This window comes from Tupaia chinensis, unplaced genomic scaffold (assembly GCF_000334495.1).
Source record: "Tupaia chinensis unplaced genomic scaffold, TupChi_1.0 Scaffold000231_1, whole genome shotgun sequence".
Lineage (NCBI taxonomy): Eukaryota > Metazoa > Chordata > Mammalia > Scandentia > Tupaiidae > Tupaia > Tupaia belangeri.
Window position 1 is genome coordinate 3,329,202 of NW_006159706.1, and position 15,497 is coordinate 3,344,698.

The following is a 15,497-nucleotide window of genomic DNA, read 5'->3' on the forward strand; positions in this document are numbered from 1 at the left end:
AGACAGTGAGAGGGCAAGTGAGAAATCACCTCCTGAGGGGGATGGCCATGCCACAGTCCCTTTTCCTCTATTCTCCTGGGATTGTGGGCATGCACACACAAGCCCAGCGTGAGTTTCAAACCATCAGGTTTGGGACCTGAACTGTTGTTGACCATGTGGGAGACCAGTGTCTTAGCCACCACGCCACCTCCTGGCCCCTTGGGAGTGGAGGTCCTAATGGGATTTAGTAAAGGGGCTGATGGCCAGCAATGCTAAACTCCTACAACGCACAGGACTATCCTGTACCACAAAACTTGGTCACAGGACCAGGACCCCTGTTGGTCAACACTAGGAGTCAGGAGAGTCAGACAAGAGCTGGATCCACATTCAAGATGACCCTCTCCACGCTCCCCCCCCTCACACAACACACACACACTCTTGCCTGCAAGACCCCAAGCCTAGTCCCACAACACGAAAGCCCAAAGTGGTACCTTTCCTCGTCCCTTTCTCCTCAGCCCTGCTCTGAGTTGCCACAGTGTTCTTGTGGGGCTTTTTGTACTTTAATTTCAAATAATCACCAACATTTACAGCTAAGCACAACTCACAGCACAAATCCAGATTTCCAGCTTCTCCAAGAAACTTGGAGGATATGAACCCTTGGAGGTCTGGGTTTCCACAAACCACTGGCCTGAGCTGGGCAGCCTGGACACAAGGGTTCCAAGTGGCTGCTGTCCTGCTGTCCTCACTAAGCCAGACTCACTCATGGCCCGGCCCCTCCTCTCAATGAGTTGCAAATGTAGCTCAAACCACAGCACACAGAAAATAAACGTTTGCCCTGCAAAGAAACCCAAGAAGTGATGTCTTTTTCAAACCAGGAGGCTATGCTTTGACCTCCATCAGTAAACCTCGCACCTAGTTTAGGCTTTTTCAAAATCAGTACCCCAGAGATAAAATCAGCCCAAACTTAACTTTAAATGACATATCGACCAACTTCAAACACAAATATAGAATGATTCCACCTTTACATAACATGGCCTGATTCTAGGCTCAGATTCCAAGGGCTGTCAAAGTCTATAAGATCAGACTGGGCTATTCAGGTGACTATTACAGGCTCTGCCCAAATCGAGCTTTTCATAACACTCCTATCTTCTCCCATAACAGAAGCAGAGAGGGAGAGGCCATATTTACACTTCCAGCAGTTTGGTACCACTCAATCAAAAGATGCAATTAAATCAGTGAATGGAGAAATAGGAGCTGGGATCACAGATAATATTCTAGGCCTCTGAGTAGAGGGTGACTCTGCATCCCATTCCTATATGAAACTGGGCCTGCATGCTGTTAATAAATCTAAACAGATTTTTATTTGTCTAATATTAAGGGCTCCCATCGAGCGGCTTCATCTTACCGGTTCCTCTGCTGAAGCAATATTAAATACTCATCGTGTTTCTCATCAAAGTCTGTCACCATGTCCTTAGTGTAACCCTGAAAGGAAGAAACAGAGCAGTGTGACACTGGAATGCAGGGAGGCAGTGACTGAGAGCCCAGGTACTGCACACGCAGCTGCAGGAGCCGACTCTGACGAAGGCCCGACTCCCTGGACCCATCACTCTGGCAACCCAAGCCCCAGAGATCACCTGATGGCCCAATGGGCCTTAGACATACACGACTTTAATAATCTACGAAAAGGAGAAGTTTGATTCCCCAGTCTCGTTACCGTTCATTCCTCTTACGCACTAAAAAGTCAAAGAAAGGCCTCTGACAAGATTTGGGCTTTACTGCTTTCTCAACATGCGTTATTATTTCAAGTGTCATGACCAGATGCAACCCAAATCAGTGGTTTAAAGGGGCATCTCAATTTTCTCTTTGCCACTGCAAGACAAATGCATGCTTGGTATAAGCAACACAGTCACCACAGAGACTCGTGGCCAGAGAGTGAAGGCCACCATGGAGTGGACATCTGTGGTCTGCACACCCTCTTCAGGAAACAGGGCTCACGATTTCCTTGGGGGAACCATTCAGCCCTTCTTTCAAGTCACTGGCTTCCTGAGATGCCCTAGCAAGTTCCTTTGTGCTTCTCTTGGGTCACATGACCTTGGCCTTGCCATTCAGTAGAGTGCCTCCCCCAGCCACAGTGATTCATTCCTTTAGGGGCAAACCATGACCCAAGTCAGCCCTGGGACTTGGCTGATACTTCTGGGGAAGAATGTCTCTCTTTCCTTTGGGATGCTGAGCTAATGAGATGCAGGTCTGGAACTGCCTGAGAATGAAGAGATGTAAAACAAACAAACCAAAAAAGCTCCAGGAGATCTAAGAGATGGAGAAGAGAGGGATTTCTTTCTTTCTTTTTTTGGTAGGGGAGATTTTTGTTATAGGGTGTGTGCATTTGCCGGAGAGAGAGAGACAGACAGACAGAAAGCGCAAAATCACCCCCCAGGGGGCACAGCCACGCTGCAATCCCTTCTCCTCCATTCTCCTTTCAGTATTTTGGGCACACGTGCACACGTGCCCTGCATGTTTTAAGTTGCTGGGTCCAGGACTCAAATCACGGTTTGACTATGGACTACGTGGGAGTCCAGCAACATAACCATTATGCCATTGCTGGTTCCAAGAAAAGACAGATTTCTAATGGCGTAATTTGGGTCCTTAGATCCACCCATGCCTGAAGAAGTATCTAGACGATTCCATTATTGCTTTAGAAGTTTCAGCTGAGTTTCTGTCATCAGCAGCCAAAAGAATCTTAAATAACACACCATAATCAGAGATAACCCCTACTATAAATTATTCAGCCTTGTGGAGGGACCATTAATGTATAATGAACTACTCATATGAGGGACTTTGTATAGTTTTTCATAGTATGCATTTTCCAGAATGTTTTGAAGACTCCATCTTATTTAAACTATTCATATTTACTGCCTATACCAGTAAAACTTCTACTAAAATTTGATACATATTCCTCTGGATGTTTTTCTTTGTTCATAATACACATAGATACAATCTCCAAATGCAGACGTACATAGATTCTTTCACACAGTGCTTTGCAATTTGCTGTTTCTTAAATAACTTTTTGCTAAGGAATAGAGCAAAGATACAATATCAGTGTGGTACTGGTCACAGGATACAAATGAGAGGGATTAAGATTTAAATAGCAAGCAGGACATTTGTAACAGAAATGTAATTTGTGTGGGTATCCTTATGGTTATCAAGACAAAGAGAAAGGCAGAAGAAGTGAATCTCCATTCTCTTCTCAGAATCTGGCTTTCGCGCCATTATTCTACCCGAAGGCGCTCCAGGCCCACCAATATCATAGCTATAGTAGAATCATAGCTCCTCTCCCTCCACCTTTTTTGATTGCTTTGGGCCACGGGGAACTGCTGACCATCCATCCCTCCCCAGGTTTTCTTTCTCGGTCCCTGCAGGACTCACTGAGCCTCCCTTCCCACACAGCTTTCTGCTTGTGCCTTTTCTGGCTGCCCCTTCCCATCTGCCCTCAGTTGCGGGTGGTCAGTGTCTGTCCCTCTCCATCTCCCCTGTTTTTACTTGTCCCTCCCATTACAAGGAAACAAGGACTTTTGGGTGGGGAGCCCTGAGAGTCACTTGTTCCTATCCAGGGCTGACAGCCTGGGCCCCCTTTCTCTCCCTGTTCCTGAAGGACCCCAGGGTGTTGCCGTTTGCTTACCTCGTCCTCCACCTCCACTTTTTCTCCCTGCTTCTTCTCTCTAGACCCACTTGGGAGCAGGGTGCGTCTTCTTCCCCACTCTGATGTTTCTGAAACTTCTGAGTTTTACTGCCACCTAATCTGGCCAATCAGAAATAAGCAATAACAGGGTGCAAGCCAGCTGCTGGCACAGAAGTATGGCAACGTTCTGTGATGCAAACCTGCACGGGAAGGTCCTGGGTTCAGGACCCGAGGCGTCCCTGTGCACACCCAGCATGTACACCCATGCCTGTGACCCCCGCTGGCTGACGCTGGGGAAGATCACGGTCTCAAGATCCTGTTGCGTGTTTTTCTCCTTATCTCTCCTTCTCATTTTCTGTTTCTCTCTCTCATGTAAGAAGTAAATAAATAGACCTTTTTTTTTTTTTTTTGAAAGCGGTTTTGGCTGTAGGGCACATGCGCTCACTGGAGAGAGAGAGAGACAGAGACAGTGAGGTGGAAAGTGAGAAATCACCTCCCAGGGGGGATGGCCACACCACAGTTCCTTCTCTTCCATTCTCCTCCTGAGATCTTGGGGATGCATGCATATGCGCCCGGCACGATTTTCAAGTCACCAGGTGCAGGACTCAAACCGCAGTCAGCCAAGTGGGAATCCAGTGATATAACCACTACACCATCTGCTGTAAATAAACCTTTTTAAAAAGAAAGGGTGTGGGACCAGCAGGAGGCATGGTGGTTAAAGGCGCTGGACTCCCACATGGTTGACCATGGTTCAAGTTCCAGACCTGGTGGCTTGTTTTCTCACTTTCCCTCTCTCTCTAACAAAACTGGTCAAAATAAATAATAGTTCTTTTTTTTTTTTTTTAAAGGGTGATATGAAATGATAAGAAACAAACTAGCAATAGCTTTCTCTATTCTCTTCTTTCCTTGGCTCCCTGAGATACCCACAGATGTTCTGCCCTCTCCTGGGACTGAGCCCTGCCTCATCCCGAGTGCAGGAAAGCACACGTGTCCGCAGCCCTCAGGAGAGCGGGTCTGCAGGATGCTGGGTCCGGGGAGGATTCTTGGTTCCTTCCAGAATAACAACACAGGTAGGATGCAAACAGTTTATGCAGCATTTCCAAGTACACGGCTCTCCTTTGATCTTCACAGCAGTCCTTGAAGTGGTTATTATTACCCCATTTAAGATACAAGAAAACCCATCCCGTGCATCTTCCCGGAACATGTATTCTACTCTGTGGCAATTTACATAACCATTTGGAAATAGTAAAATGACCGTTGACACATTATGGTATGGAATGAGACATTCAATGACATTTTTAGATGAAGTATGAGACTTCAAAGGATCTTAGCTTGTGCTGGGCCTCCCTGGACTTTCACTTCAAACACTCCAGGGAAGCATCTATTCTTCGCCACCAGGAAGATGTCATTAGAAGGACCTGCATAACCCGGCATCCATCCCGCCCCGTTTCTCAGCAGCCCCACGCTTCTCAAATGCTGATGTGAACACACATCACCTGTGAATCACAGCAAATGCAGATTCTGATTCAGTAGGACCAGGAGGGCTCCAAGGCTGCCTTTCTTTCTTTCTTTCTTTCTTTTTTTTTTAAAAGTTTACTTTATTTCTTCCATAAGCAAAAAAGACAGAGAGAGAAGAAGACGGAGACAACATCCCCAACAAGGCTCCCACTCTGTAAATCACCCCCATCAGCCAGGCCTGATCATGGACACACACACGTCTCGTGTACTAAGGGTGGTCTCTGGTGCAAACCCAGAACTTTCCCATGTGGGTCAGCCTTGCAGAATGTGGGAAATTTTTTGTTTGTTTTATTTTTATTTTTTAATTTTTTTTTTTTTGGAGAGTTTTTGCTATAGGATGCATGCGCTCGCCAGAAACACAGAGAGACAGAAAGAGAGAAATCACCTCCCAGGGGAGATGGCCACACCGCAATCCCTTCTCCTCTATTCTCCTCTCGGGATCTTGGCCACGCACACACATGCGCCCGGTGTGAGTTTAAGCCGCCGGGTCTGAGACTTGAACCACGGTGAAATACATGCGAGTCCAGCAACGAAGACATTACACCAATTGCTGGTCCCCACAGAGCGCACCACTGTCTGCATTTCTAACGAGTTCTGATGTAATACCCAGGGACCACACTGTGGGTAACAGGACCCTGGACTAGTCAACCTACTTCCCCACTATTTAGAATAATCCCACTGCCTGTCAGACTGTCTCTGAGCCTGAGTTAGGAAGAACAGGAGCTTTGGAGTCTAGTCCAGGATCCAAACCACAAAACTGTGTTTCTCTATCTGTAAACTGAGAGCAAGGACAGTCCCTGGATGGTTGGACTTTTCTTGTCCTCAGAGGGTTAAATCTGAATTAGAGGCAATGACAGAGAAAGGACATAGCCCAGGACCAGGCACTCACCGAATTCTCAATTTGTAGAACTCTGTCACTGAAACAGCACTACCCTAGCCCCTCCCTACCTCGCCCTGTGCTCACTCGGGGGGGGGGGGGGCCCGACCTGATGACTGGATCCATCCATTCCCTTACCTGAAATCCCCCTCACCCCCCTGCATCCTCCGCTCAGACTCCCCAAAGTCCCAGAGTCTCCATGAAGCCTCTCCTTGCCATTCTCGCCCCCACTCAGTTCAGTTCATTTTGAAACCCTGCAATTAGTATTAAATTACATACAATACAGTGCAAAACAGTATATAATTAAGTGCTAAGCTGTTAGCATTTAACTATATAGATATTGCTCACTAATTATCTGGGGATTGGGAGACTTGGGGGTGAGCCCTAAACTGGTATTTACCTCCCCTGAGCCTCAGTTTCCCTGTCTGTAAAAAGGGGATATTAATAAGGTCTACCTTGCAGGGCTGCTGTAAGGATCAACTAGGATAAAAGGGAAAATAAGTTAGGATCCTTTTCTCCCTTGTTCTTCCTATTGATTATAAATTCCAGCTGGATTCTAAATTCCTGGAGGGCAGACCATGGCATAGGAAAGAAGGAATACCTCACGGGAAGCCTGGAGTCCCGGGTTCTAGTCCCAGTTTCCCCAGAGCCTAGCTCTGTGATCACTGCTATGGCTGACCAACCACTTAGTACGTGCCGGGCACCATTCTAACCCTCTTTTGTGTCCTCCCCCCTCGGTCAGATCCCAGCCATTGCCTCCACTTGGCATGACGACCTTCGCTTTTGCTTCCTTCAAATTTATTTATTTATTTATGATTACTATCATTAGAAACACTTGTAGGATATCATTTAAAATTTGTAAAGCAGCATGCACTCACCAGGGAGAGACAGAAAGAGAGAGAGGGAAAATGAAAAGGCAGCGCCTATGGGCGATAGTCATGTTGTAATTCCTTCTCCTCCATTTCTCCATCCTTTAGAGATTTGGGGCACGTACACATGCCTGGTATATTTTTCTCTCTCTTTTGTTTTTAAATGATTAGTATTTTTTTAATGTAACTTTATTTATTATTTATTTTAATTTGACCAGAAAGGGACAGAGTAAGAGAGAGAGAAAGTAAGAAAGCAAGCTGCCAGATCTGGGACTCGAACTGTGGTCGGCCATGTGGGAGTCTGGCGCCCTTAACCAGCACGCCACCTGCCAGCCCCCTGGCATGTTTTTCAAGCCGCCAGGTCCGAGACTTAATCCATGCAGTTGGCCATGTGGGATCCAGCCACGTTAACAACTGTGTCCCTGGCTGGACCTATTATTATTAATTTTTTTTTTTGGAGAGGTTTTTTTTTTTTTTTTTTTTTGCTATAGGGCACATGCGCTCGCCAGACAGACAGAGATAGAGAGACAGAAAGTGAGAAATCACCCCCCAGAGGGGATGGCCACGCTGCAATCCCTTCTCCTCCATTCTCCTCTCAGGATCTTGGGCACGCATGCACACGCGCCCGGCGTGAGTTTAAGCCACCGGGTCTGGGACTCGAACCGCAGTCGACTATGTGGGAGTCCAGTGACATAGCCATTACGCTAACTGCTGGTCCCTTATTATTAATATTTTTAATTGACAGGTAAAATTGAATGCATTGAGTCAGCAGGTGGCATGGTGGTTAAGGCATTGGATCCTACATGGCCAACTCCACAGTTCAATTCCCAGATCCAGAGGCTTGAAAAACACACTGGGCATGAGTATGCATGTCCAAAATCCTGAGGGGAGAACAGAGGAGAAGGGATTGCATGATGGCCAGTCCCTTTGAAGAGTTATTTATTTTTCTCTCTTTCTGTCTCTCCAGCAGCAATAGCATACACCCTAGGCCCAAAAAAAGAATGTACTTATTGTGGACAACATGATGTTTTGAAGCATATGTCTCATATAATTATTGCTTTTCTTTTTCTTTTTAAAAATTTTTGGAGAGACTTTTGCTATTGGGCATGTATGTTCACTGGAAAGATGGAAAAAGAGACAGAAAGTGAAACTCGCACCCGGCGTGAGTTTAAGCCACCAGGTCTGGGACGTGAACTGCAGTCGACTATGTGGGAGTCCAGCAACATAGCCATTACGCTAACTGCTGGTTCCCTAGAACTGTAATTTTGTGTGCTTTGACCACCAACTCCTCATAGTCACGCCTCATTTTGCTGAGACTTTATGTCCTGGTCTATAAAATGGAGATATGGGGGCCAGCAGATGGCATAATGGTTATGCCATTGGACTCTCACATAGTTGACCATGGTTCCAGTCTCAGATCTGGTGGCTTGAAGCTCATGCCAGGCGCGTGTGTTTGTATGCCCAAGATCCTGAGAGGAGAATGGAGGAGAAGGGATTATAGTGTGGCCATCTCCCCTGGGGGATGATTTCTTGCTTTCTGTCTGACTAGTGCAGGTAGCCCTATAGCAAAAAAAAAAAAAAAGTCTCTATCAAAAAAGAAAAAAAAGGGGTCGGGACCAGCAGTTAGCGTAATGGCTATGTCGCTGGACTCCCACGTAGTTGACCGCAGTTCGCATCTTGGACCCGGTGGCTTAAACTCACGCCGGGCATGTGTGCGTGCATGCGTGCCCAAGTTCCTGAGAGAAGAATGGAGGAGAAGGGATTGCGGTGTGGCCATCCCCCCTGGGGGCTGATTTTTCGCTTTCTATCTCTCTGCCTCTCTCTCTCTCTGTCTGGCGAGCGTATGCACCCTATAGCAAAACCCTCTAAAAAAAGAAAAAAAGGGGTGAGAATCCTGTAAGATGCCAGGTTTATCATCATTGTTTTTCAGCAAACCATTATCAAAGGCTTACTCTGGGGTCAGCCCCCTTAGTATGCCACCGGGGCTTAACAAGCTCAGGCCCAGTGCATATTTGCCTACAAACTTGCCTCAGTAGGCTCTTTTCTACCCCTGCTGGGGGCGTCCTTCATGGCCCCCAAGTATGACGTATGCAGTGTGAACGGCACTCCCTGCTACTGGCAACAGTAAGCTGCAACTGCAACCGTCAAGCAGCCACACACTGCCCAGGGCTCCCTGTTGGGGGTTCTGGGAAGACCCACTCGACTGAAAGCACAAGGTATTTTTCTGGGAAGAGAGTCCATACCTTTACCAGGTTACCAAAGGCTCCTGGCGCTCACAAAAGGACACAAATCGACATCAAATGCACAAAATGCAATGCCGAGGGTCTGATGAGGGAACTGGGGAGGCCCTCAAGGGCAAGGCTGGGTTCCGACCTTGGAGTCCACCTTCAAAGCCTTGCTCCTACCCCACATCTAACCCAGCATCTCCGGGTGAAATTGCCACATACCCCAGATCTGACCACTTCTACCCCTCTCCCCTCCCACACTGGCCCACACAGCTGGCCTGCTGCTGCCTTTATCCCTGTAATCCATACTTCTGGCTGCAGCCAGGCCTGGTCAAAGTGGAACCATGTCACTCCTCCTACTCAGGGCCCAGTGTGAGTTCCTGGCCCACCCAGAGTCAAGGATGAGGCCCTCTTTGCACACTCGGTCTCAGCACCTGTCTCAGAACCACCTCCCACCACTCTGTGCCTTCTCTTCTGGCCAGAATCCTCCACACCCACCCCACTCCACCCCTGAGCCTTGGCCTCACCATTCCTTCCACCTGCAATGTGATTCTGGCAGGAAAATACCCAGCTGCTTCACCTTCCTTAATGTCTGGGTCCAGATCTTCCCTCCACAGTGGGGTCTGCCCTGACAGCTCTATTTACACCTCCCAACTGAGCACCCCCCACCCCCTGCGCACACACATACACACACTCCCATCCTCCCACTGACTCAAAGCCTAATTTACCGTATTTATTTGCCCTTTATTTATTAGGCTTTTCTTACACTAGGAATGAAAAATGCTGTGAGGGCAGAGTTTTGTCTGCTCTGTTCATTGTGCATTCCAGGCCTCAAAATGGTTCACAACACACGGCGGGGGCCCTCGATAAATATTGGTTGAGTGAATGAAAACATGGGGAGACATTTAGAGCTAGGATTTGAAAGTTGAAATGTTACCTGGGCAACAAAAAAAGGAAGGGCATTCCAGGCAATGAGTCCAGCAGGTGCAAAGGTTTGGGGGCCTGAACAAGCATGAATTGTTCATGAAGGGGTCAGAGCTGGGTCTGGCTAGAGAGTGATGGGTGCCGAGGAAGTACGAGTCACATCAGCTAAGGGTCTAAAGAGTTTGGATGAGATACGAAATCACAGTCTCCTTTTCATCCTTGGGGTCTGTATCGCTTTTATCTCTAGTGAAGAGAAAGTGTTGAATTTTATCAAGAGTCATATTACTAATTCTGAGAGAAGGAGAGAAAAAAAAAAACAAAACACCTTGGCATTGGGAAGAAAGGCCAAGAATCAGTTCTACTTTAAAGATGCTCACCCACCAGAGTCCATATTTCAGGGACTCTCTGAGGCCAGAATATTGGAATTCTCCTAAACATGGCTGATTTAGTGAGTAGCTCAGCCTGAGCTGCATTAAGGAGCAGCTGAGAGCCTAACATTGGTTTTGAGGGCTAGAGAATGTTGGGGACCTAACCTTGCGGACATCAGGTCTCAGCAGAGAACAGTAACTTAGAATTAATTAATAATGAGGATCTGAAAACATTGCATCTGGGGCCAATGCAGAGTTCACAGAGCACTTGCATTCACCCAAGTCACAGAGCAGACTCAACTCAGGGATTAGTAGGATCTTCTGGAAAAGTCCCTCTCTTCCCCCTGGAATTATTAGTTGATATGAGCTGAGAGCTACTAGGCAAAAAAGAAGACATTGTGTTTATACAAAGGAAAAAGTTGTTTTTTTTTTTTTTTTTAATTGCCAGAGGACACACGTGTTCTCACCAAAGAGGGAGAGGGAGAAAACAGCCCTCAAGGAGGTGTGGTCACGCCACAATCCCTTCTCCTCTGTTCCCCCATCCTGTCAGGATTTGGCTTACACATACCCAGTGCACCAGGGCCAAGGTTAAAACCATGGTCAGCATGTGGGGTGCAGCTCCTTAACCACTAGGCCACGAAGCTGCCCCAGGAAGTAATTTTAAAGAGATCTTCTTACTTATAGGTTTATTGTTATGAGTATCTTCATGTGTTCTGTGAAAAAATCTACCCAAGGTGACACAAATGCATCTTACAGTACAAAACTCCTACTCTTCCTTCAAAACCCATCCCTAGGGCCCACTCCTCTGTGCTCCCTGAGATTTTGTGTTTCCCAGTCCATAGGACATACTGGTTGAATGAAGAAAGTGTAATTCTGAGCTGACTTTTTATTGCATTTGCTAATATATCAGATATATTTTCAATCTCCAAAAAGAACAAAGACTGCATTCACTGTGACTGTATTGCAAACAGAAGCCAAGCAACAAAGACCTAAAGCAATGGGTGATACTGCCCCCTAGAGGTGGAAGAAAACAAAACAAAACACTTCGGCAATTTTTTGCAGGGCCTGGGGTCTATATCCTAACAAAATATTACCTGCTGCCTCAATCAGAGGGAGAATTTAGGTTATTTTCAAACATCTTAGACTTACATGTATTACTACTCTAACTGCTATGTTCCACTACTTATTGCCACCAATTCATACTTTGAGAGTCCATACTGTTACAGGGCTTATAAACATCTATGCAGATCTGCAATCTAGGATTTCCTCCTGGAGTCCAGAACACAGTGTGCTGTATTTTCATGAAAATATTACTGTAATATACTTCTCTAAAAAATGCTAATATATCAGATATATTTTCAATCTCCAAAAAGAACAAAGACTGCATTCACTGTGACTGTATTGCAAACAGAAGCCAAGCAACAAAGACCTAAAGCAATGGGTGATACTGCCCCCTAGAGGTGGAAGAAAACAAAACAAAACACTTCGGCAATTTTTTGCAGGGCCTGGGGTCTATATCCTAACAAAATATTACCTGCTGCCTCAATCAGAGGGAGAATTTAGGTTATTTTCAAACATCTTAGACTTACATGTATTACTACTCTAACTGCTATGTTCCACTACTTATTGCCACCAATTCATACTTTGAGAGTCCATACTGTTACAGGGCTTATAAACATCTATGCAGATCTGCAATCTAGGATTTCCTCCTGGAGTCCAGAACACAGTGTGCTGTATTTTCATGAAAATATTACTCTTATATACTTCTCTAAAAAATCATTTTTTTATCCTTTTTTTTTTTTTGGAGAGTTTTTTTTTTTCTTTTTTGCTGTAGAGCGCATGCACTCGCCAGAGAGATAGAGAGAGACAGAGAGATTGAAAGTGAAAAATCACCCCCCAGGGGGGATGGCCACGCCACAATCCCTTCTCCTCCATTCTCCTCTCAGGATCTTGGGCACACATGCACACATGCCCAGTGTGAGTTTAAGCCACCGGGTCCGGGACTCGAACTGCAGTCGACTACATGGGAGTTCAGTGACATAGCCATTACTCTAACTGCTGGTCCCTAAAAATAATTTTTAATACATATCTGACAGAGGCACCCCAACAAGGTCTTTGTGTCATGACCAATCCCTAGCTTTAACTAGTCCTAGATCATGGGCACATGCGTGCCTAGCATGTTCAGGTTGATCTCCAGACATGAACCCAGAACCTTCCCATGGAGATCAGCCTTTCAGAGAGTATGCTACCACTCTGCCACCATCTGGCCCCTAGCACATGTGTGTGTATATATATATATATATATATATATATATTGAACTCTTGAATGAGTTCACTTTAAAAAGGCAACTGTATATTAATGCCTTAAATGGAACTTCACTATCACCTGCCAGAAGGTAACTGTTATAGAAGGTAACTACAGATATAAATAAGACCTGCTGAAATGGAAGATGTTTACCTGCCACCTGTGAGGTGTGGAGATGTGCAAGCCACACACTGGAGGCAGTGCCAGAACTCCCACATCCACGTAACCCGGTGAGAGGGGCACACTGACTTCATTTTACAAACCCATGTGCTCATTCAGTGTTTACTTCCTGCTGCTCAGCGGCCAGGTACTGACTGAGAGACACCTGTGAGCACAGGAGAGTCTCTGCTTGGGGCCAGGGGGTAGTGTGGTGGTTGAGGCGATGGACTCCCACATGGTCGACCACAGTTTAAGTCTTGGACTTGGAGGCTTGCTTTCTCACTTTCCCATTCTCTCTCTCTCTCTCTGTCTCCATGTCTCTCTCTGGTCAGATTAAAATAATAATAAAATAAATAAAATTTTAAAAAGAGAGTCTCTGGTACCATGGAGTTCACATTCCAGGAGAAATTATTTTTTTTAGAGAGAGAGAGTTTTTCTTTTTTTTTTAGAAGTTTTTGCTATAGGGCATGTGCTCGCCAGAAAGACAGAGAGACAGAAAGCAAGAAATCATCACCCGCCAGGGGAGATGGCCATGCCACAATACTTTCTCTTCCATTCTCCTCTTGGGATCTTGGGCACGCACATGCGCCCGGCATGAGTTTAAGCCACCCGGTCCAGGACTCAAACCACGGTCGACTATGTGGGAGTCCAGCAACATAGCCATCACGCCAACTGCTGGTCCCGAGAGAGATTTTTGTTATAGGGTGTGTACGCTTGCCAAGAGACAGAGACAGAGAGACAGAAAACAAAAAATCACACCCCAGAGGGGATAGCCACACCGCAATCCCTTCTCCTCCATTCTCCTCTCAAGATTTTGGGCACGTGTGTACATGCACCCAGCATGAGTTTTAAGCTGCTGGATCTGGGACTCAAACCACAGTCGACTACATGGGAGTCCAGCAACATCCAGGATGTGGGAGTCCATAATCTATTGATTCTGACAGATGATTTTTTTAAAAAAATTTGCCAGAAGGTGCTCATCAGAGAGTTAGAGAGAGAGAGAGAGAACCCCCCCCAGGGGGGATGGTCACACCATAATCCCTTCTCCATTTCTCCATCCTGTCAGGATTTGAAACACACGTGCACTTGGACCTGGGGCCGGGATTTGATCGCATGGCTGCCCATGTGGGATCCAACACCTTGACTGTCAGGCCATAACTGGCCAAGGTAATTTATTTAAGTAAAATATATGCTATGCCAGCTAGTGATGAGTGCTATGGGGAAGGGAAGGAAGGAAGGGGAAAGAGATGGAGGAGAGGAGGGTCTGTTTTCAGTAGGGGATGAGGAAAGTCTTCTTTGGGGTGACAGAAGCAAGCCATGAGTAGAGGAGTGAATCCTGAGAGGTATCTGGACAAAGGGAACCGGGGTTCATGTGTAGGAATGGGAAGTGCAGAGGCCATGTGGTGGGAGCCTGGGGAAGAGCTGGGAGACCTGTGTGGCTAGAGCAGAATGAACAGGGTCAGGGAGTGGATGAGACGGGTAGGACAGTGGCTAGAGGCTGGTGGGCCTGGCAGGCCACAGCAGGAACCCGGCCTTTCACTGAGGCAGCCTGGGAGCTACTAGAGGGTTTGGGGCAGAAGTGACATCACTTCACTTAGGTTTTAGGGGGTCCTGAGTTGAGAAGGGTCAGAAGCTCTCGGGAATGCCTGCCTGCAGCAGGGCCGAAACTGCCCCATTCCCTGTGTGCAGGGGAGCCCAGGAGAGGCCAAGCGTACTTTGCAAGTTTCTGGCTATTAAGGAGGACAGGATAGGCGCTGCTTGGGCGCTCCTGGGTCTGTGCTATTACTGAAACTGATTTAGGGCCGCCTTTACCTGTCATGGCCTCTCAATCCCATAGGGCTAGCTGCTAGGCCTGATGGAAAGAGAGAGGCAGCCACGGTGGAATTTTCCCTCTACCAGTCTGTCTCCATCTGCCTGATGTGCATCAAAAAACTCTTCCTTCTAAGGGAATGAACCTCCTGACAGGGGGCATCTGTCACCAGCAGCCTGGGCTGCCCCCTAAGGAGGGGAGTGCACGCCATGTTTATCCTACAGACACTCCTTGAGCTTCCGCTGTGGGTTGGGCAATATGCTAAGGGCCAAAGACCGAAGAGATAAATGGAACCTGGCCCCACCACCTCCACCCCACACCCTACTTCCATCTTCCCCACCCCAGCCCTTCTCAAGGGCCCCTAGCATGCAGTCTGTTTCTCAGAGCAGTCATGCCTTGTGCTGTCTCCCCTGCCTGGGATCTTTCCCTCTTGCTTGAGTGTGCACATATCTGGCCCAGAGTCTCCTCTTCCAGGGCCTCTCCTGACCACCCCCAGGCCCCTGGGCCTCCTCACCCCGGCAGCACCTCCCACTCTCTGCAAAGCTCTCTGTCCATTTGGCAAGGTCTTCCCCAGGAGGACACCAGGACTGCGAGGGCAGGGGGCAGGGTCCGGGAGGACTTCCTCACTGCTTATCTCCCAGCACTGGGGCAGCTGCTGGCACATGCAAGGAGCTTTTAAAGTATTTGTGGAAAGGAAAGAACAAGGAGGAACAGAAGGAAAGGAAAAGGAAAACAAAATCGTTGTCCTCAAAGAACCTGGACGGGGGGGGGGGGGGGGGGAAAAAAA

At 47.2% G+C, this 15,497-nt stretch overlaps 1 protein-coding gene across 3 annotated transcripts in view; it reads right to left on the minus strand.

The window, feature by feature from the left end:
• Window positions 1–15,497, minus strand: part of KATNIP (katanin interacting protein) — a 225,682-nt gene that overhangs the window by 175,729 nt on the left and 34,456 nt on the right. For 2 of the 3 annotated variants that reach the window (XM_027771785.1, XM_027771786.1), the window contains exon 2: window positions 1,385–1,461. In XM_027771785.1, coding sequence (XP_027627586.1) covers window positions 1,385–1,446 — 62 coding nt within the window. In that variant the 5' untranslated portion in view covers window positions 1,447–1,461. Of the gene's footprint in view, window positions 1–1,384; window positions 1,462–3,655; window positions 3,741–15,497 lie in introns of those variants that run through there. The other variant, XM_006148283.2, reaches the window with a different exon arrangement.